Source organism: Thunnus maccoyii, chromosome 16 (assembly GCF_910596095.1).
Source record: "Thunnus maccoyii chromosome 16, fThuMac1.1, whole genome shotgun sequence".
In the NCBI taxonomy this organism is placed as follows: Eukaryota; Metazoa; Chordata; class Actinopteri; order Scombriformes; family Scombridae; genus Thunnus; species Thunnus maccoyii.
The window spans coordinates 8,649,807-8,673,421 of record NC_056548.1 but is presented as its reverse complement, the minus strand read 5'-3'; the positions used below and the strand labels follow the sequence as shown (position 1 = coordinate 8,673,421).

At 39.6% G+C, this 23,615-nt stretch overlaps 1 protein-coding gene across 10 annotated transcripts in view; it reads left to right on the top strand.

Moving 5' to 3' along the window:
- Nucleotides 1-23,615, top strand: part of syne1b (spectrin repeat containing, nuclear envelope 1b) — an 86,950-nt gene that overhangs the window by 1,509 nt on the left and 61,826 nt on the right. For 6 of the 10 annotated variants that reach the window (XM_042437049.1, XM_042437048.1, XM_042437047.1 and 3 more), the window contains exons 1-24: nt 8,317-8,399; nt 9,532-9,593; nt 12,454-12,549; nt 14,013-14,096; nt 15,023-15,115; nt 15,382-15,560; nt 15,774-15,970; nt 16,674-16,783; nt 17,464-17,496; nt 17,796-17,903; nt 18,033-18,170; nt 18,661-18,825; nt 18,952-19,064; nt 19,241-19,409; nt 19,508-19,604; nt 20,067-20,269; nt 20,420-20,584; nt 20,720-20,872; nt 20,977-21,120; nt 21,757-21,924; nt 22,068-22,226; nt 22,310-22,474; nt 22,797-22,931; nt 23,347-23,505. In XM_042437049.1, coding sequence (XP_042292983.1) covers nt 8,324-8,399; nt 9,532-9,593; nt 12,454-12,549; nt 14,013-14,096; nt 15,023-15,115; nt 15,382-15,560; nt 15,774-15,970; nt 16,674-16,783; nt 17,464-17,496; nt 17,796-17,903; nt 18,033-18,170; nt 18,661-18,825; nt 18,952-19,064; nt 19,241-19,409; nt 19,508-19,604; nt 20,067-20,269; nt 20,420-20,584; nt 20,720-20,872; nt 20,977-21,120; nt 21,757-21,924; nt 22,068-22,226; nt 22,310-22,474; nt 22,797-22,931; nt 23,347-23,505 — 3,171 coding nt within the window. In that variant the 5' untranslated portion in view covers nt 8,317-8,323. Of the gene's footprint in view, nt 1-120; nt 427-8,316; nt 8,400-9,531; nt 9,594-12,453; nt 12,550-14,012; nt 14,097-15,022; nt 15,116-15,381; nt 15,561-15,773; nt 15,971-16,673; nt 16,784-17,463; nt 17,497-17,795; nt 17,904-18,032; nt 18,171-18,660; nt 18,826-18,951; nt 19,065-19,240; nt 19,410-19,507; nt 19,605-20,066; nt 20,270-20,419; nt 20,585-20,719; nt 20,873-20,976; nt 21,121-21,756; nt 21,925-22,067; nt 22,227-22,309; nt 22,475-22,796; nt 22,932-23,346; nt 23,506-23,615 lie in introns of those variants that run through there. The other 4 variants (XM_042437052.1, XM_042437044.1, XM_042437045.1 and 1 more) reach the window with 1 other exon arrangement.

Genomic DNA, 23,615 nt, shown 5'->3' with positions numbered 1-23,615 from the left:
AAAAGTTAAATAGTTTAGTTGGTCCTAAAAGTAGTCTTAAAAACATTTTATAAGTTAATAAGGAGTAAGTAAAATTGTTTAATGAGATAATTGCTTGACAAAATTTTTTTTCTTTTGCAGGCAATGAATGGAAGACGTGCTTCTATTGGACAGTAAACCTGCTTGTCCCTGCATGAAACCTGAGATTCAATTGGACCCTGTCCTGCAGTGAATTTAGAGAGAGAGAGAGAGAGAGAGAAAGAAAGAGTGAGAGGGAGGGAGGGAGGAGCAGAGGGGATGTCCCACTCAGGACAGTAGTGAAGGATCTTCTGCTCTCAGCATCCGTGACCCACCTTGTCACACGGCTGCAGCGAGACGACATGGCCTCTCCAAAGCAGTTCGGTCGAGGGTCCCTGGACATCACTAATGTGATGCAAAAACTGCAGGGTAAGTGTGACTCTTTGCTCGGCTGGCTTTCGGACCAAACCTTCTCTCCTCCTGCGCCGCTGTACAGTAATATTGTGCTGATTCAATGCCTGGGCTGTGTGCCAGTGTGAAGTTTGCCGGCTTTTGCGAGGCAGGACGCATAAACACACACACATGTACACTTACTCACTTAAGAGCATGATGCATACAGTTAGAGGATTAAAACTGAAATTGGTTGCTTAATTATCTTATCTGTTTGCTGTCCACCCTGTATCTTTCTCTCTCATCCTCTTTATCACTCTATGATGTGTGTTACTGATTAAGCAAAGTGACTTTGAAAAGAGCTGAAGCGTAATATAGTATATATTGGTAAAATAAACAGTATATTGGGTTTTTTGGACATTACAGTGTGTAATTGGCCTTTTCTCGAGCACTTGCAGCCTTTGAAAGCATAATAGAGTCACACATTTGGGTACAGTAATTTGATTTAATGTGCACATGGTCTATTTTGTCACCATGTGTGGATTTTTCCAAGTTAGCGCATAATCTCATTTGGATTAATAAGAAAATTAATGTTCATTCTTGTGATATCTTGTGACCAAACTACAAAAAGACATTGTACATTGTCTGGTGTCCTAGATAGAGTAATTGAGAAGGTATTCAGAGTAACATGATTTGTTTTATTCTGGAAACATTGTGGTCGATGTCACATTTGAAACTCCTGATCTCAACATATGATCCTTTGATGAGCTCGTCTTCACATCTTTGGACACTGTCCCACTCGTGGGACACTTCAGCCTCTGTGTGACTTTGGTTCAGGATCAGTTATACTCGTTCGGACTTATTGGTTGTAAAATTTTAAAGAGTTGCCTTTCAAATGAAACCAGCGTTATGACTGCAATGAAAAAGGTTGAAGAACACTAACTATTTTATTTTAGGTATGTTATTTTTGGGCTTTTCCACAAAAATAGGGATGCTCGGTAAGAGGTTTCAAATCAGATTTTCATTTTTAAAGAGAGAAACAGTTTTTTTTTCAAAGAGGAATGCATCACATCATATCATGTTGTTGCCAATGAAAAGAATTAATCAAATCGTATCAATTTTTCTTGTCCTTTTGTTTAATCACTTCTTAGAAAATGAGAATTTTTTTACAGAAGTCTTGGATTAAAGTGAGCTCCCTTCATTTTTTGTGAGACCAGGGATCATCAGTAACATTTAATCTGCTCCGACTCTTGACATGGGATACTGAGTTACAACAACTGCAGCTTCATGAATGCACAGACAATGCACTGAACCCGACTAAAACCTGACACCCTTTCTGCCCTTGGTAAGAGAATAGATCGATAGTGGGAGTCTCTTTTTGTTGGTGTCCCCCTTTTGTTACAAGGGCATAGGCCACTACCATCACTACACAGGTCTGGTCGATTTTGGCATCTGCTTCGGCTCGGTTCAGATGTATTTCTGGATGTACAGTATATCATATCAGGAAGTTTACATGTTATAGCTTGTTACCATAGTTATGTTTGTCTGTGGTTTTCCCAATGCTGGCCAGTTCCTGCTTGAGAGAGATTTGGTTTCCTGTGCACTGCAGAGTTATTTCCATTTAGTCATTATTATCAATATATTTTCTAAGCTTGGCGGTTGATATGTGTCATCACAAAAAACACCTGTCCTTTTAGCGCCATTTATTTATTTGCTCAGACATGCCCTCGCATGAAGAGTGGTATAAGCTTGCTGAAAGCAAATTAAAAGATGTATAAACGTTAAGTCTCTCTGAGTAGATATTTTTGCTTGTTAATACTATAAATTAAAAAATGTGAGTAAAATGAAAAACAGACACTAAACCTCTTTTTAGGTGCTGATGAAAAACCTTTTCTGGGAAATAATCAGAATTCAATATAATTTTTAAAAGATAATGAGAGAAACACAGAGGTATATGTGCTAAACATGTATCCACTGAATACTGCTACAAACAATTATTTTCATTGCAGAATAATCTATTTTTCTGAATTATGGCCTCTAAAACATTATAAAACAATGAAAAAAGCCCATGACAATATCCTAGAGTCCAAGATGACGTCTTCATATGTCTTATGTCTAACCACTAGTCCAAAACCTAAAGTTATTCAGTTAACTATACTGTAAGCAGCAAATTCTCACATTTGAACCCAAAACTACCTTTTTTTTGGCATTTTTGCTTAAAAAATTACTTAAACATCAATGCATCATCGAAATAGCTGCCAGTGAGTTTTCTTTTGATTGACTAAATGAGGCATTGGCTAATTGCTGTAGCTCTGAAACTTATCTTATCTTATCTGACCTAATATGCAAAATAGAATTAGAGAATTAACCTTTTGTCGCTGTGTTGGGGAATTTACTTGTACAGTGCATAAATGGCATAGTCTGCAATGCGAAGTGCCACCTACTGCTGTGTGTTTCATGTCAGGAAGTGGAATTTGGTGTCAGGTCACATCTGGAAAACATTACACTGCCAGTGGTTTTAGGTACTCTGTAGATGGCGAGCAGTAAGGTAATCTGGGCTTTTTAGCTGGTGATCAAACACGGCTTCCTGTCATTAAAGGCATCCTGCAGAGAGGGTTACTGCAGACTCACTTTGACTTGAGCAACAGTCCATCTGGGCGGATGAATTATTGACACAAGCAAATCTGTAGACTTGTGAACACACGCTGATTATTAGTGCTGATTGTACAAGTCTACAATATTGCATATTAAAACTGATTATGTGAACTAACCTACCTACATTAGAGAGAATAAACAACGAAATGTTATGACTATCTGAAGGACAGGAATGAGGTGTAACACATATAGTATGGGATATCACGCCCCCGAGTGGCCTGACTGAAGACACCTCTATTCATGCTTTTAAAGGCAGATGATCTGTGGTGACATATGTGAGGCCCACCTGCACATATATACATCTGTCACCACGCTCATCCCTCAGTTCGATAGATGCTCATCACTAAGCCCAGCTGTGCAGCGGGGCAACCATGTGTGATACCTCATTCCTCACTTTCAGGGAACAGCAGTTACAGTCATAACATTTCGTTCCCTTTCAGTCTATTCACTCGGTACAACACATATAGTTTGGGACATGTATTCAAGTCCTGCAGAGCAGCCATCGAACTGGAGTCAAACCTCCAGCACTCTAGTGCATCATAAACTCAGTAGAAAGGACAGAATGAGCCACCGAAGGGGCTGTCACATCCAAACAGTAAAACCAAACAAAAATGTGTGGTGATGACCAACTGGCTGCAGCATAGATGTCACTCACAGATTCCCCTTTAAACAAAGCCGATGATGTTGCCATGCCCCTGGTTGAATGTGTCCTCACACTGTGAGGCAGCCGAACATGTCTGCTGGTGTAAATGCTCTCCTGGCATGGACAATCTCCAGACAGACAAGACATGCCTCGCGCTTGTCCTTGTCATTCAAAGGAGAAGCCACACTCCTGAGGACAGGGGCAGACAGAAGACTTCTTCTTTGCCTTTTAGGTTTAGGCTTGGTGCTCATTCTGAGATACAAAACTTGTAGACAAAACAAACTCAAAATTAGCACTCCGCAGGTAGCCACACTCATCAACTGGGGAAATGGTGGCTAACACCAACAGGGGCTGTTAAGCTTACTCTGAGCTGGCAGTGGCCTACTGAAGAAACAGAGCTAATTAGCTGTAGCTAGCTAGCCTGACTCGGCAGAGGTGTTCTTTGTGAGGTGAAGAGCGATGAGAACAAGAACTGAGGGATGACCGTGGCGACGGATGTATATATGTGCAGGTGGGGCCTCACACATGTCACCACAGATCATCTGCCTTTAAGGTGTGAATAGAGATGTCTTCAATCAGGCCACGTGGGGGCATGATGTCATGATGTGAGTGAATTGACTGAAAGGGAACTAATTTTTGTACTTGATACAACTTGTTGCTGTCATCGTACTACAACTGCGTTTGTTTGATTTCAGTGCCACATGACGATAGCATGGCAACACCTTATGGCCTTAAATGCCCCTTATGGTGCAATTAAAGACTTTCTGTTGCCTGCTGGAGTGTGCATGAGAGGCTTACTGCTTTCATTATGACTGGATTCATGTGGGTTTCACTTTAGCTGTAGCTGTGTCAAACAGGATATGAAGAAATACAACTGGTTAAGGGTTGTGGTGACATCTGGTTGTGTGCTAAATCCCCTCACCGGAAATATGGATACGCAATCAGATCTCATATCATGCAGGAAGATATAAACCTTTTTTTCTACGATTCTTAGTCATTTCCTTTAATGCTATGTAGTTATTTTTAGCTTATTTACTCTCTATGATAAATAGTCAAGTGACACAGCAACTAATAATGTAGTAACAACTTACGACTACATGTGTAGCAAGTGACACACATTTGCTGCTTTGTTGTAAATGGTCAAACCCTACTGTAAAAACATTGAGAACCACTGTGGTAGAGCACACCGTTGTTAGAAATCTTTATTCACCAAGGGGGTGGAGTACTCAGCCCACAGTAAGAGTATAAACAAGTAAAAGAAAGACATCCATGCATGTTGTCAGCTGTAAGAGATGCTTCTACTCCACAGTGTCAGTAACAGGTGCCAGACAGCCATCACACTGATATCTCATGAACAAAGAGCCTAATTACCACTTCAGACTGTTCTTCTCATCTTAGATTTGTTTCTTTGCTAGTGTTGTCAGTATTGTTGTGAGGATCAGGGAAGCATTTGGTAAGTAATAAATCCTCAGTGTGAGGCATCTCAGAATGGACTGGCTTGAGTCCAGCCACAGAAACGTTTCTTGTCCTGCTTGATTGTTGCTGGCCTGTCAGAGCTAAAGTAGGGCTACTCTCGACTAAATGGAACAACAACAGAGTAAGAGGGCTTTTACAGTGCTCCCAGGTGACCAACACAGGCCAATGAAGCCAAGCACCTACAGTACAGTATTGCCAGAGGTATCATCTGTCCTAAGATCACCTTAATTACTCCATTACTCACGTGAATTGCAGAGGCTTTAGCGGTTTGTTGCTTTGTGTGGTGTTTGTTGCGGGGGCTATCCTCCTTTAATTGCCACTTAGCCACTGGTACTACATCAGGCTTAATTAAATCAGTTGACTAAGACATAATGACTCAATGATGGGGAGTTGTTTTACATAAGCATTTCATGCTTGTCAGAGTCAGTATATCCAGACCTGACCTACATATGCACAATACATCTCATTACACAAACTGAACCATCTAACTGAGTTCAGGACTCTGGACAGCTCCTTAATAGTTACTGTAGTTAGATTTGGGACTGAGCAGCCGGAATATCAGGAAAACTTCAATAATCATGTAAACTACCGAAAGCTGGCATTGAATGCTTTGTCAGATTCTTTTTAATCACAGTTTCCGCTTCGAATCAAAATACTCGACAAAAAAAGTTCTCAAGACCGGGTTCATCTTACTTGTAGTGCTACTTGGACAGAAGACTAATCAGCAAATATTTTTATAATTTAATAATCCTTTTAGTAGTTTTTTAGCAAAAATGTCATAGATTTGCTGGTTGCAGCTTCTCAAATGTGAGGATTTGACGTTTTTCTGTGTCATACATGACAATACTGTCGATCAGAAAACACAAGACATTTGACAATGTCACCATTGGCTTTATGGAATTATAATTCCATAGAGCATTTTTCATTGTTTTCATAAACGTTGTAGACAAAACAATGAATTGAGAAATAATCTGAATATCAATCAATAATGACAATAACTGGTAGTTGCAGCCCTACTTTCTTGTGTTTTCTACCACATCTCGTGGTCTTCCTCGGAGGATGAAGTTGCTTAGTTGGTATGGAGATGGTTTAGTTGTTATGGTGTGACTAAAACATGGAATTTAATGAAGCAACTCCATTCACTGAGGAAGGCCATGAAATGATGTTCAAAGTTTCAGGAACAACAATTGGACCTTGTGTTGAGAATTCTTATTTTGTCAAACTATTTTTTTCAAGGTCAAGAACCTTTAAGCTCATTTTTTAAAATTTAATTTAATTTTTTTTTTTTTTTTTTACCAGTGTTAGATTTTTAGAGTTCTTGTACAGCTGCTTGTGTTTAGACATTTCTTCTTTTCTTAAATGAAAAGAAAAACAAGTTTATACCTCTCATATCAGAAAAAGTACAGAGAAGCACAACAAACATTTATAATAACTTTATATAATTACATCCCCTGTTCTGCCTGTGAGACATTAACTATGTAAGAAATTTACATAAAAATGAACAAATTACATGATAGAAAATATATACGTCTTTTGAAGTCTCAGCCTTTGTGGTTGTTTTGAAAAAAGGTTGTTCTGTTGTACAAATAATGCAATTCACGGCAGAGTATTCAAATTAAATCTTAATAATATGGTGTCTCGTAGGGTGTGAGTGTTAAAGGGTTGGAAAAAAATGACTTAAAAATAAAATGAAAATGGTTTAATTACAATCAATTAGCTTAATGTCTTTATTGACAGACCAGTTAAATATCTAACCTTATCTGGCCATAAATGACTATGAACATTAATTGTAGTATGTCTAAAAGCTCCTTGTTCTCAGCTTGTGCAGCTGTCAACATCGTTTTAATGGTGCTACTTCTGACCTTTTTGCTGTTTTGATGTCAGAATAAAAAAAAAAAATCCATTTTCACTCAAATAGCTTTTCTGGGCCAGTTCCACCAGCAGTCTATGGAGCAGTAATAATAGAATCACAAGCTCAGGCCTATTTTTAGCATATCAGAAAAGCTTTTAGTATGCCGGTGGTCTTGAAAGAATAAAGGGATATTTCTGTAGGAAATGATAAGCTATCTTGTACCATACTTATTCACTATTGTGTGTTATTATACTCAGGAGAGTGGAGTCCAATAGAATAACAGACTGGTCAGAGCTGAAGTGGTTCTGCTATGTCTTACAGGAGGTTTTACAAAAAAGTGAAAGAAAGTGATAGGCTTTAGGGCTTTGACATGATACTGAGCATGCAACGGGAATCCCGGGGTGGGTGTGTCTGCTTTGCCGTCACAATAGCGTTGACGCTGAGAAGGGAGCAGGTGGTAGATGTTATTCACCAGCCTCAGCATGAATTATTAAGATTAGTTGCACCATGGTGAGCTTTGTGCAGCAGTCTATTAATTTTGGTTTTGGTCTATTTAATCAATAAGTCTTTTGGGACTTTCAATGTTATAGCCAGAAAGTGATTTTTCTTTTTTTTTCTTTTTTTTTTACATTTGTGTCATCATTGTCTTGGACATTTTAATGCTATTATAAAATAGTCATTCTCATTAGGATTAGATCAATCTTATATACAAACACCCCCCACACACGCGCACACACACACACACACAAAACCCAAGCTTAAATCGGGATAATGCAGCCAAGGCTGTGACATCACCTCTTCTCACATGCTGATTGGTGGAGCCTCGCTCCTAGCTGATCTCTCCCCAGCCTCAGACGGTACGATGATACAGCGAGGCAGTGCAGCGGGGGCTGTGCACATCCACACAGGCATGGCTCCTCTGGATGGGAAAAACACAGGAAGAAGGAAGGATGGGATTGTAGATCAAGCTTTCTGTTAGGTGGTTTCTGCTCTGCTTTGTGCGTGTGAGTGTGTGTGTGTGAGTGTGTGTGTGTGGGTGTGTGTGTGTGTGTGTGTGTGTCAGTGTGTCTGTGTATGAGAGTGTGAGGGAGGAGGGGACGTATTCATCACAGCCTCCAGCAGCTTTTTTGCTTTCACCGGGGAAACCAGGCAGCCAGATCTGCTTTGCTTCCTGCTGGAAAAATAGGGAAAACGACAGCTGTGTGTTTTTGTGCCAGTTTTTCCACTGTGGATCTTATTATTGCACCTACATATATGTACCTTGGAACTCATGAAACGCAGAGGGAGAAAGCCGGAGAGTGGGGTGTAGAATGGCTCACTATAAGGATGTATCTGTCAGGAAGACTTCGTTAAATCTGGTCACTGGATTTTTTCAGTATCTACGTGGTAAGTAGGGCAGCAGCACCCATCATCTCTCATCTGTGTGGAGCTACGTAGATTATCTGGGATATAGCTGGAAAAATAACATATGCTAACGGTCCCTGCTCTGTGAACTAGTTATGATGCTGCACAAACACAGCTGTATGTGTGTGGCATCTGTGTGTGTTTGTTTGTGTGTTTGTGTGTGCGTTCTCTGCTTCGGTGGGCATCCCATGTGCATCAGTGATGAAGCATTTGCCTGTGGGTTAACGTGATGTCTTTGCTCTCTGTATAGAGTTTGCATTGCTTCCTTAAACACGTGACTACTGTCTATATCTGTAAGGGTGGATGTTTAAAAATGGCCACTCTGTGCAGTGTGCAGCACTAGCCTACCGGCACAAGTGACAGGGTGTTAGAGATCGGTCCCCATCACGACAACAGAATCACTAAAGCAAAGAAATCAGTTGTTTTGTTATAGGTGCTGCATAATGCATGAGGAACCGTGGCTGAATATTCTAATAGACCACAAAAGAAGCTGGGGGTGACCTAAACAATCACGCATGTTATTACTGAGCACAGAGGGGGGTTTAGGAGATATGTTGGCAGAAATTTCCTCTCCACTCATTCTCTAATCACCCCACAGACTTCTTTTTGAGAGCACTTGTTAGGAGCATCTGTTATACCAGCTCCGGCAAGCTTGTGCTGTTCTCGTTGCACACATCCAGTCGTTGCAGAAGTTCTTAACATGCTTGCTGCATGGATGCTGCAATGCTACTTGACACCCCAGTGGCAGTTTTTTTTAATATCAGACTGTGTGAGGTCGGATACAGTTGGATTCAGGCTGGTAAAAGGTGACTGACAAAGACTGTCAAAGATTATAGTTTTGGATTAATATTTCATGCATTTTATGCTTCTGTGGTAGCTATAAACCCAACCATATCCATATGTCTAGAATCAATTCACAACCACTTCTTTACACACACAAAAAAAAATCTGTTACAGCTGATCATCAAGTCTTATTACATCCATTCTCCTCCGTTTGATTGTGTGTCCTCTGTCAATATCACAAGCTCTGTTTCAAGTACTGTATGACAGTCAACAGGGAGAGCATGTGGCATCCATCCTGTATTAAAATGTGCTGTATGCCTTTAATTTTCAGATGAGCAAGAGGCGGTGCAGAAGAGAACCTTCACAAAATGGATCAATTCTCATTTAGCGAAGGTAAGTGTGAATTTCCATCCTTGCACTCTGCTTCTCACACTACACACAGCTATCTTAAACAACTCGTCAGGCTTTGCACATTGTAGGACTTTACAAGCCCATCAGGCACATGTGACACAAATTGTCAAAGCAATTACATCACGACGAAGTTGGAGGCTGTGCTATGCTAATATTTCATCAGGGGGAATAGTTATTTTTTATCGCTCCTCATGATTGTTGCGTCTCTACGGTCACTGGTATTTCAGTCTACTGACCCGTCACGCCTGTGGAGAGATCTGACTGCAAGACGAGCTTTGCCATGCAATAATAATGGCCTCTTCTAATGACGCTTGCACAGGATAAATGAGTTTGTCCAGTTAACTGTAAATAATGACATCATTTACCTCGTTTGTTAAGCATTCAAATCATGTTGGATGTCAGAAAATTTGTTTGTAATAACAGTTTGCTGGATCTAATGTTGGAGAAGGAGCACACACACTATACCTTGGATTTTTTCTGTTCTGTTTTCCCGAGAGGAGAACTATTGAAAAGGTCATGGCAGAGACATGCTGCTTGTTGCTTTGCTGGAAAGACGACACAGACATGACTTGAGCTCATTACTCCACGTCTCATCTCAGAGGCATCTTTGCAGTTCATTTTTCAAGAATCTCCATAGGAGCATTTATACTCGGATGAGCTTTCTGTACCACTAGTGGAGTGTGTTTGTGTGGACATATGGGAGGTTTATGGAATTATGCAGGAACTGGTGGGTGGTGTGTATGTATTTGTATGGTGTATTAGGTGTTTGTGTGCGTCCACCTTTGTGTGTGAGTATAGGTATTTGTGTGTGTGTGTGTTTGTGGATTGGCAGGGACAGTGATGCAGTGTGCAGATGGTGAGCAAGAGGGTGAGGACAATTCCCTGCAGGCAGTCGTCTGTCTCTAAGGTCCATGAAGGCACTAAGTGCACAAAAATAACACATGCTCACATGCTGTATTACATCACACACTATGACCCTAAAATAACATAACGTTTATTAGATTATGCATTAAAGTGAAAAACAGAACTATAAGTAAACAGAAATCAACCAAAACATTTCCCAGAAAATTGTTCAAAATGCAGAAAAAGTAAAGTGTAATCTTTATGTGACTCTAATCACAGATGACACATCAGAGTGTACAACTAATCAGACACAGATACAGGGGTTAGATCTGGATCTGGAACCAAAGAGATTTGGTTCAGAAGGGTCTTTTGTTGAGCCTAATCTGCCCACAATAGTTCAAAGCATGGCTTCTAAAACTTTAGAAGAATCTCAGTTATGTGGTGGGCCAACGTAGAAACGCTCTGTTGGTCTATTCTTCATTATTCATGCGCTGCGCCCGGCTCACTCTCTGTGCATACCAATAGGGCTACTAGAAAAAAAGCCACATCATGAAAGAGCTTTCACACAGTCATATTTACATTGCAGCTGCTCCTGTATGACAGAGATTATTGGCTTATTTAACTGGAAACGTTACAGTAGATGTGACTTTTCATGTCAGTGCGCTAAAGACTTCTCGCAGTGATAATAAACGCTCTACTGGAAGTCATGTGGTTGTGATAAAAAATGATGAATATTAGTTTTAGTGGAATATCCTTTTTGTGGTTGAAAGTGTGTATTATCTAGTTTAAACTTCCTCCAGCTGTCATGCTTTCCCTTCGCAGCTTTGTGTCCATTTCCTCTGATAGTGTATTACTTATCACCTTTCCAGTGATTCTCACAGTTTTTCCACTGTTAGGACTATACTCATGTGACTCTGTTGATCTATAAATTGATTTTCCAGGGTGAGGTTGATTCTTTAAACTACAGAGACTATTTTTGTATGATTGGGAATATTAGCAAACTATTATTTACTTTTTATAACTGAAAAGTAAACGATTACTTTGTTTGTTTTAATCTGACTAGTAGGAACAGACTAGTTATATGTTCTTATAGTAAAAAAGTATATAATTAGGGCTGCAACTAACTATTATTTTCATTATAGATTAATCTTCTGATGATTTACTCAATTAATCGATTCATCGTTTGCTCTATAAAGTGGCAGAAAAGATTGAAACACGACCATTACAATTACAATAGAGTCAAAAGGTCACGTCTTCAGATGTCTGATCACTTAACAGTGCATGTTTTTGAACCAGTATCGGTCAAAGACATTTAAAAAAAATTAAATAATATTTGAATAGAGACTAAACATATCACACACCTCTACAACACTTTTGTGAAAAGAAGAAAAGTGTACATGTGCAGAATAACAGGGCAGACCTCTTCACACAGCTTTGCCCCAAATAGGCAGCCAACTGCATCCTGTTATGAAGTATGTTGAGTTGTGAAATGGCCTGTATACTGTGCCAAATAAAGAATTCCCATGGTGAGCTTTCCTTTTAATTAAAGCTTCATTCTTCTGAAAAAATACACATCTGTTTAGTTTCCCTACGCTGTGCTGCCTGTGTAATACAATAGATTACGACACTGTCATTCATCTTGAGGATTACACAGCTCTGTAAATGTGTCGATATGATATCAGGACACAGTATCCAGTTAGGGTTAAATGAGTACCATCGCCTCAGGACTGGGCATCAAGCCACTGTTGAGGAAAAAGCACCATCTTTTCAGCTGCAGGGAGGCTCTGTAGTTGTTGCTAACAAGCCTGTTTCTCACAAACAGCATTTGGTTTCTCCTCTGGTAATGGGTTAGAATACCAATATCCTTGCACACTATAGAATCAACAATACAAAAACATCACTGGTTCTACTGGATCTAATGGTTCAATAATCTCTAATTACAGTCATTTTTCATGATGTTTACTTTCTGCATGTTAAAGTTGTGTTTTCTCTCCTCTAGCATAAACCACCACTAGAGGTTAACGACCTTTTTGAGGACATCAAAGATGGGGTGAAGCTCTTGGCTCTTTTGGAAGTGCTGTCTGGCCAAAGACTAGTAAGTAGTTCTTCTGAATCATTTTGCACAGGATTTTAACATGAGTTGCATAGATATGTTGGGCCTGATTCATACCCCTTTAAGATGCTTAAGTCACTCTTTTGTGCAAAGTGATTTACACTCTTGGTTCTTAGTGTGGATTTACTACAAGGTGAAAGTCCTCCTGCGTGATATGCGCTCGGAATAATGCATGTGGAAATAAGGACACATGTTTTCACCTTCATATTAAAACAAATCAACTTGTTCTTTTATTCGTTGATTCTCTACATTATATTATGCTTTATGATTTCATTTATTTAATGGTGTAAAAAAGAAATCCATCATTTGTTTTGAGTTACAGTAGTTTATTATAAAAGACTAAAAACTGTCAAAGCTGAAAAACTTTGAGCCATGCTGGTGATTAGCCTGACAATCAGGCTGAACTATCATTTTGTTTCACTTTATTCAGTCGCTGAACAAATTTGAGATGCGGGCGGCTATTCAATGGTCTGGAACTAGTCTTGTTGATTTGTCTTTGAAACAATTGAATCAGGTTTTAAAGCTATTCCTCCACAGCTAAGCAGTTAATATCTTGCCTAGCATTTATTGTGTGTGTGTTTTTGTTCAGGAAATCATCAGATGTTTGATCCCAGTTAATTGGAGGAAAAACATAACAAATGTCTGACAAAACTTGTAATAAAATTCACTGGAATCGATCGATTTATTCCAAAGTTTATACGATTACAACACAATTGAATCAGGCTGCAACCAAAACCTAATTAAAGATTATGTGTCTAGCTTCTGTTGTTAGGCAACATGAAATTGAAGCAGATCCGTACATACTGTAAATGCATTTACAAAACCGAGAAATCCCCAGTTTGGATAAAATGTTGTTGTTCACGTTTAGTATTGAGTCACTGCACAGAAATTACAAAATTATAATTTAGATCTGAGCTTCCCCACTGTGAGAAGCTGTTGGCTCACCAGCGTCTGTTTCTCTCTCTCTCTCTCTCTTCCTGACACACACACACACACACACACACACACACACACACTGGCTCAGGCTCTGATAGGTATTTAGTAATCAGACCTGTCTTGATACAAACTGCCATGTCGACTGTAAGGCCGTTACTTGGCAAATGACTCAGAACACCTGATGCTTTCATGTATTGCTTTTGTGAGTGCGGCTCTGCTGGTTTACATGAGCCAAACATTTCAGACAGATCTTAATAAAACTAATAATTATAATGTTTCTCTTAAAGCCTTGATAATACTCACAAGCCACCTTTCCCTATTTTACTAGGCAACTAGTGCCAAATATGATGGTTTTTCAACTGTCAATGTGTTTGGTTGGTACCGCAGACAAAATTACCATCTGCAGCTAATTTCTTGCCATGTCTCAAAACAGCAAATAGTTGAATTAAGATATCCTCAGCTTTGTATTGATTGGCTAGCTTGATTTTCACTGTCTGTCCTTCATTTAGCCCTCTGAGCAAGGCCGCCAACTGAAGAGGATTCACTGGGTTTCCAACATCGGCACTGCCCTCAAATTCCTCGAAGGCAGGAAGGTAAGCATTCACTCGTATCAGTTAAACCTTTTTGAGTTAATATCATACTATAAAAAATTATGACATGTCTTAAAGAAGTCTTGGGCATGATTAACAGCACATGAGAAAATGCTCTGTATCAGATATTTGTTAGCGTACACAAGGTGCCTCTGTCTGCACAGCATGCTCTGCAGAGAAGCATCAGCTAGAAACAGGACTTCTCGATTACATAACCCATCTCTAAATCCTTTGGCTCTATGAAGCCTGTGTCCCACTTTTCTCTGGGTTCCCTGAGGACTGAGACTTACATTGTTGTGATCTCTCTCCCATCATGTGTGCCTTCAGTCTGTGTATCGAGGATCTCCGGTCAGTCGCCGTTAAACACCCTGTGTGATCATAAACTGTATGCATTCTTTTCATTTGATGCACGATGTGTACGACACAATGCTTGGATACAGCCATTCTGTTTCTATTATATAGTCATTACGCTTTATTACTGATAACTGCATTTTGGCTAGAACACTGGTTTCTGATGTGTCTGGCTACCTGCATTTCTCAGCTGGTAAAATGTAGACATCTTGGATATAAACATGGCAAATTATGACACTTCTCCAATGCAAGGTTTGCAGTGCCGTGGTACATCTGCTTTTCCTTTTAATGCCCTAGTTGAACACGATTTTCCTGTCTTTTTTTTGGTTCACTTTTTACTGTGGCTGTTTCTGCCTTTCTGGTTTGGCTATACAGATGCTCCATAATTATAATACTTAGCTGCATCAAAGACCTTACTTTGATGACTGTGAGCAAAAAAAAAAAAAAAAGCTTGCAATATACTTTTGGATAGTATGAAACTCAAGGGGCTTCTCTGTGTGACAATGCAGAAAATTCTCACTTCCAAGCTTCATGTGACTTATTTCCCTGAATAATCCTCTGCTTGCCTTTTGTTTCAGATCAAACTTGTTAACATTCACGCTACGGACATTGCAGATGGACGACCATCAATTGTCCTTGGGTTGATATGGACCATTATCCTCTACTTTCAGGTAATACTCCCCTAAATCCTCATAGTTTAATAACTGTGCACGCTCCAAGGTCAGTCGCTGCCCCACGAGCAAACCCTGCACATCACAAACTCCCTCACCAAATATTTTTGGGTCACCATTTTAATCCAGTGTGGAGGTTGGATTATGCCAGAAAAAGGGGATTCAGAAAGATCTCATGAAATGCTGCCATTTTCACTCCATGTTGCTATGGTCACAGTGAAGACTCCAAACTCTTCTTTTTCCTTTTGTTCTTGTTTCTCATTTAGATTGAGGAATTAACCAGCAACCTACCAGCCCTCCAGGCCCTGTCTAACAGCAACTCGTCTGTGGAGAGTTTAGTCAGCTCTGAAGCAGGAAGCCCCCCCATGAAGAGGAAGGTGGTTAACAAATTTCAGGGCAATGCCAAGAAGGCCTTGCTCAGATGGGTGCAGTGCACGGCTGCCAAGTATGTCACTTTCAAATGATTTTTTTATCCCAGCGTTGCAATATGATTATGGATATGGGTCTAGATACATTTCTATATACTGAATAAGATATAGATAAGGTTGAGGGTCTGCAAGGCAACTGTTATATGCACCATATTTTGAAGATTTCTGTGTTCACACTAGTGTTACATAAGAATTTGCACAACAAAAATGCTTATGCTTATGTTTCTCAGGTTTCATGGAATTGAGGTGAAGGACTTCGGTCCCAGCTGGCGCAATGGTGTTGCATTCCAGTCGGTGGTGCACGCCATCAGGCCAGACCTGGTGGATATGGAGGTGGTGCGGAGGAGGAGCAACAGGGAGAATTTAGAGGAGGCCTTTACACTTGCAGAAAATGAGCTGGGGATTCCTCGTCTGCTGGATCCAGAAGGTACTGCTGACTTTTCTTACTTGTATGCATTAAGGATTCCTTATTATTCGGACCCAAGAGCAATAGGAATGTGTTACTAAATAGATGCAGGATAATTCAACAATTCCCAAGCATAACAGTAGCAAATATACAGTCCTAAATATATTTACTAGTTTGTCTGTAAAAGTAAATAGTATTACTCCTTTCATCCATTCCTTTGAGTGTTTTTGACAGAATGTGTATTAAAAACATCAGTGAACCCCTCCAGAGGATTAGGGATTCTTGTGGCTCAGAGTTTTAGTCTGTGGAAGTGAAGCAGTCTGCAGTGGCTCTGCAGTCCCGTCTTCAGAAAGCAGAGTCATTGTGCGTTATTACACAAAGAGCTGCACCCAAAATGTCTCTGCTTTTACAGGAACTTGACCGTGATTTCTAGCAACATCAGGTCAAGGATGAAGATGAAAGTAGATATGTATAATTAGCTGTCAGGCCCGTGGAGATTTATCCTCTTGATGGTACAAAATGCATTTTTTTTATGTCTTATAGACTTAATACCAAGTGTAATGGCTCTGTTATATCTGCCTTTTATTTCTTCAGGTATTAAGTCATGTTGACATTTAAATACTAACACGATACTGACATTTGGAGGCGTGGAAAGTCTTTTCAGTTTAATTTTCAGTGTAAAGTTTCATCCAGTGCATCCGACATTGCTTGTGTTGCTTTGTAGATGTGGATGTAGACAAGCCAGATGAAAAATCCATCATGACATATGTGGCTCAGTTCCTCAAGCACTACCCAAACCCTCACCACTCTGAAACTGACGGACAGCAGGATGAGGTACCTTGTTTCACACCCATACTATACTGTGTATTATGTCCATGCAAGGCAATGATACATATGGCAATTTTTGGAGTAAATATCATTGTTTTAGTACAAAATACAGTATTACAATTGATATTTAACTCCATGTGTTATTATTTTTCAGCTGTGTATGTTGTTGCCATTCACATCTCCCAAACATCACCCAGTATATCATCATTCATAGAGAATGACCATATGCAGAGAGAGATCATAGTAACAGTGAATTCTTAATAAAAAAAACATGCTATATCAGCTGCTGAGCTTAATTGGTGTATGCCTGTGCCTGCAACTCTTCATATTTTTATCAAATGAAGTATCTAATGAATCAAAGTAATCACAGCATGAACACAGCAGTTATATAATCATCAATATTTTGGTCTCCATCATCACACACATTTAATTTTTCCATGTACTTATTTTTTTTTTGTGTGCACATTAAGCTGCTTCTTGGCTCAATTCCAACTTTTGCACTGTCAGTGCCAGTACTTCAGGTGAGAGCTCAGGTCATAGCGCTGCATGCTTTCTGTTTGGAGTGTATTCCCACTTCTCGCTCTCTCTCTCTCTCTCTGTTTGGCTTTTTTTTTTTTCCTTGCTATTCTAATGCATTTTGTGGTGTGTTTGCATCTCTCTGTGTGCCTTGCTGCTTTCCTGGATAGTTTGCTCCCCAAGATATAGAGCAAATGCTTGAGGTATGTTCAACTAAATTAACAAACGTAGTGTTTGAGGTTGGAAGATGATACTCATACCCCTTTCCTTCTACCACGACTTCTAAAACTAATCTGCAAAAAAGTAGAGGATGACTTTCTGTGGAATCTTAACAGGCTCAGTCTTTTTTCTAGTCCTTAACTGTGTGTGTTTTTTTTAATATCTAATCTTATTTGTTGAGGTGTTTCTGGAATGTCAGTGCGGTGTGAGTTTCTCAACATATTGGCATTTAACATCAGTTTGTTCCTGTGACTCTAAGCAAAATGTTTCCTAATTATGACAGAGAGAGGAGCGGAAAATGCTGAGAGAGCTGAAGGTGTTTTTAGACCAGCTGGAGAGAGATGTGCTGAGAGCCCAGGGGGCAGAGGGAAACCTCACTGACAAATATCAGGTGAGTCAGGCCTGAAAAGAAACAGAACACTGTTATATAACTTATATAACTTGTCAAACCTATATAGCTTTGACAAAGACATTGATCAAATTCTTACCACGTTTCTCCTTTTATTCCATTCTTTTCCAGGCATTTAAGAACTTCCGTGTACAATATGAGATGAAGAAAAAGCAGACAGATCCACTGCTGCAGCCAGTCAGCAGAGACGGCAAGCTGTCTGTGGACCAAGCTCTGGTCAAGCAGGCCTGGGACCGTGTGTCTGCCAGGGTAATTGTGACTGTATTATACACCTGCACAACATGAATTGTGTATATTACCAAGCCATAAAGAAAAGAGAATTAATTATGTTAAATAATCAAACTAAAGTGAACACAACCTTAGGATAAATAATATATATATTTATGTATATATTTAATTTGTCATTATGCTTTTCTTTGCTTGAAAATTGCATCATCGTGCTGATCATAACGAGGGAAACACAACTCAGGGCTCCTCTCTCCCGGTGCCAGTGAAAGTTCAGTGGGGTGCAGGCGTTTGAATCAGAGTTTGTTCAGAGGGGAGTAGATGGGAACAGAGGAGGTTTTGTTCATTGGGCGGTCCGCTCCTCTGGACATCCACAGCTTGTCTAGACTGGCATAAAACTCTTTTGTAGCCTGACTGCTTGTGAACATGTGGTCATGTTTTGATCAGCATAGCCTCCTCTATGGCGGGATCTTGCTTTGGTAGAGTGGGGTTTTTTAATGGATGTCAATTGCAGCTGCTGGACTGGCACATCCATCTGGACAAGTCCCTGCCTGGTCCTCTGGGAGTGATTGGAGCCTGGCTTCACAGGGCAGAGATGGCTCTGAGGGAAGACATTCCCATCCAACATGCTCATGACGAGACTGCCAATGTTCTTCACAGAAAACTAGAGCAGCATAAGGTAACACAGCAGACCTTTGAGTTGCAGTGTGTTTTTGATAATCCACCATGCTATTGCTGTTGTTTTATACCGGTGCAGTAGAAAAGGAAATGCAATGCAACATCTTTTTGGGTTTACATTTTGCAGGAGGTATTAAAAAACTTGGAATCGCACAGGCAAACCTTCCAGCAGATCCACAGGGACAGATCAGTGAATGGAGTCCCCGTCCCGCCTGAACAGCTCCAAGACATGGCTGAACGGTAAGACCTTAAACTGTTTTTTCCTTAAGTAATTTTATGTACTGTGTTATCTAAAAATGTAATCAAAAATCATCATGTTTTATTCATTAGAAAGTCATCCATGTTTGGTTTTCTATGCCTCTATGCCTCTTTTAAAAAAAAGATTATTGTGTTTAATCAATGTGTTTAATTTGCAGGTTCAATTTTGTGTCCACATCATCACATGCTCACTTGATCAAACTGGAATTCTGTGAAATGAAATATCGACTAATGGCGTTTCTCGTGTTGGCTGAGTCAAAGCTCAAGTCCTGGATCATTAAATACGGCCGACGCGACTCAGTTGAACTCCTGTTGCAAAGTTACCTTGTGAGTTAAAATTATTAGTGTTGCAGAAGTATTATTAGTATTATGCTGTGCCTAGCAGACTATTTCAATTTTATTTTATGTTTTCCTTTCCATTCCAGACTTTCATTGAAGGCCACAGGTTCTTTGAGCAGTATGAGATAATCTATACAGCCCTCAAGCAAGCAGCAGAGGTGTATATAAAATCTGACAGTTCAAGTAAGCCTCTTTTCTGTTATTATTTTTATTAATTAATTAATTAATTATATATACGTATATGTATATATATATATAAACATTTTTGGGCTCATTGTAAACAGTCATATTATCGATTTCCTGTTACAGGGTCTAAGACCTGTAACAAAGGTAAGTCCAAAAACAGCCTGACAATCATTAAAACCCTAACTTTGCTTGTCTCTTGAACTGTTTCATTCTGGGGCTGCACTTTTCTTTTCTAACATTCTTTTAACATCCAGAAGTAAAAAATTATAATATTACATTTTGCATGAAACATTTGTGATAATTACATTAGCTGGAATGCTATTTTAGCATGATCTTTTTGACCTAACATAAGATCCACCAAATGGCTAATCAGAGGACATAATCAATTGTTGTTTTTATACAGCCGATACTCAAGTCAGATTTCTCTGAACTGACCTGTTTCCGCATTTTTATTTTCAGTTGATGAAGCGGAAGGGGTGAGTAAATTCCTCAGTGATGCCACGGCTCAGTGGAAGAACCTGGCTTTGGAGGTGCGAAGTGTTCGCAGTATGCTGGAGGAGGTGATCTCTAACTGGGAGAAGTACAGTAGCACAGTTGCAGCACTGCAGGCATGGCTGGAGGACGCTGAGCAGATGCTCAACCAGTCAGAGAATGCCAAACGTGTAAGTACAGTCACATGATTATAAATAGTATTTGTCATGTACAGACTTTTATTAGTGCCGCTGAATGTTATGTTGAATGTTTCTACCATGTACACAGACCATACGTGACTCTGAAACCTATAAGGTCTTTGTTTTTCTTTCTTGTTTTAGGACTTTTTCAGAAACCTTTCTCACTGGATCCAGCAGCACATGGACATGAACGATGCTGGGAACTTCCTCATTGAGACCTGCGATGATACCGTCTCACGAGATCTGAAGCAGCAGCTTCTTCTTCTGAACGGGAGATGGAGGGAACTATTTGTCAAAGTCAAACATGTAAATGAATTGCACCTTTGAACAACAAATGTACCACAATAAATATATAATGATAGCTTTCATCCCAACAGCTCAAGTTTTTCAAAAAAAGATAAAAAATGTTCAGTTTACTGTCTTCTTCTGTTTCATTGGCAGTATGCACGAGCAGATGAGGTTGATAAGTTGAGGCAAGACTACCAAGATGGTATTAACACTTTGAAAATGTTCATGGATGCAACCAATGAGAAGATGACGGCTCCTGTCCAAGTGTCTTTCTTGAATGTCAGAGCATTTGTTCAAGATGTCGAGGTAAACAGCCCATACGCTCATCCTCTTCCTCAGGTTAGACAGATGTTTCAACTCTGTTCTGTATGATTTAAAATCATTATACTGTTTATCTCAACTTCCTGTAGGAAATCAAGCACAAAGTGCCAGCAATGGAAGCAGCATGTAAGGCAGCGAGCCGTACCGCTCAGCTGTTGACCAAAGACACCCCGCAGGAGGAAGTTTCACAGATGATGGCTGTGATGGTCTCAATCAAAGAGCAGCTGAGCAAGGTGTGTCCATGTCAATATACTGTACAGTATGCCATGCACTTGTTTTCTTTTCGTTTTTTTTTTATATGTGCATGTGTGTTTATACGTGTGTGTTCATTGCTAACTGGTTGGAGAGTTTTTTAAGGCAGATACTGATGCCCAATTTGTATTGAACTTGCTCATAACTTATATTATATTATTTTCTGCCAGTATTTATTATTTCAGCTTGAGTTATATGCATAAGAATATTTAAAAATATTGAATTTTTTTTTTGTGTGCATAACCACACCGTACCCTAACTTTAGCCAACAGTAAACCAAAGCTTTAATAAACTAGTCTTTCAGTTATTTTTTGGTACTCTTTAGCTGTGAAAACACAGAGCTGCCACTTTTTATAATCTACAAATGATATATGCAAATTATTGATTTTTAGAATATGTAAAAGCTTGAATTAGCTGCAGTAAAAATGTTATTTTTACATGTATACACTCAGAATTTCATTGGTTGTGGTTTTCTGCAGTGGATGCAGTGAAACTTTATTTAAACCAAGGCTAAACTTAAATGTCAAGCTATATCTCAAATTGATTGTTATTTGATGTCAAAATAACACATCGGTCACCTGTGATTCAGTTTAATCAACATGCTCTCTTCCAATCAGGTAAGGGAACGATGTTTGCCTCTGCTGAGGGAGTCTCAGTCCCTTTTACCTCAACTTGAAGAAATGGAGAAGAACATAACAGGCTTCTATCAGGCTCTGGAGAAGGCCAGTCATATCACCAGTACTACCGACTCAGAGGGACCTGTAGACTTTAAACAGAAGTGCCAGGTGAATAATAATAGTGTTTCAATATGGTACTGTAACGGTTTTATTGAATGACTTTTAGATAGATATATAAATCAAAATTTTTGACTATAATATTTAGCATATGAATAAATGGCTAACACACTGCTTGACATTGAATACTGCAGGAGCTGGCGACCTTCACACATAGCTGTAAGAAGTGTCTGACAGTGATAGAGAGAAATCACCAGACCATCCAGAAAATAATGAACAGCAGTAAAACTCTCCAGCACATGGACATGGGTCTTCTGCAGAAAAGAGTTGCAGACCTCCAGGCCTCCTCACAGGTAAACCTCCTACTACACTTCTATACAGTTTGAGTTCAATTCAAACAAATTTTGCATTTAAAGAATTATGCGTGTTTGTTTAGACCATGATTAGGGAATCTACAGAGTGGAGGAAGCACGTGGAGGCGAACAGCAGCCTCATGAAGAGATTTGATGAGTCACGAGTAGAGCTGGAGAAGGTTCTTAAAATGGCACAGCACTGTCTGACAGAAAGAGGCAACCCAGAGGAGCTGCTCAAAAAACACACAGTAAGAAAATATATTTTGTGCAGGATTCAAGTATCATACACAACCCATACTGCACAGTACAGTGCGTCTAGCCGTATGGTTACATAATCAAAACATATGCCTGTATTAGCCTATTTTCTAGGTTGCCAGTATCATACTGAACGTAACTGTACAGAACTTCTCTAAATTGAAAATAATTAAATACGACTGTCGGTCTCAGCACAGCGTGGAACAGATGCAGAAGGATATATATAATTAAACCAGAGTATAAATACAGTATGATGCATGTAAATGAGACATCATCTGCCCTGTACAAAGTGTGAAATGTGTGATGTTTTGGCAGGAGTTCTTTGGTCAGCTGGACCAGCGGGTCTTGAATACATTCCTCAAAGCTTGTGATGAGCTGACAGACATTTTGCCAGAGCAGGAGCAGCAGTCGCTGCAGGAAACAGTCAGGAAACTGCACAAACACTGGAAGGTTGGTCACATGAGTAGTGACAGTTAAAGCTGCACTAGACTACAAATTTAATTTTGTATTTTTCTCTCAACTGCATGATGTCTTTTTAATTATTAATATATCATCGCTGTCCTGTGAAAACCAATTTAAAATGACCAAATTTGGAGATACATGGTTTTCACTGGACAGCTAAATATCAATACATCAAACAACCAAAAATCAGAATCTCTTTTTTGATATATGCACCATTTTGACTGCAGCTCTATAATTATGATTGCAGGTGCAAACCACTTGAAATGATTAATAATAATGCACAAATACATAGTCGGTTTTACGGTAATGTTTTTTCATAAACTTTGTATACCCCTAAAACGTTTCTTAAAACACAAATTTCTCTGAATCTGATCTGATAGTTTCTGTATTTCTCCTCTCCCAGGATATTCAAACAGATGCCCCCTTTCACCTCCTCCACCTGAAAGTAGAGGTGGAGAGGAGCAAGCTGATGGTGTCGCTGCAGGAGTGCCAGGCGGAGCTGACCAGGGAGAACCGCCACCTGGCTAGCATGGGGAGCGAGAGGCTCATCAAGGAGCACAGGGTGAGCACGGAGTGGCTGAGTGCCTGGCTGAGTTTCAATCAATCAACCAATAATCATTTATTAATGACCACACGACTGAGGTTGGTGGAATTTGCTTTCAGTATAGCATG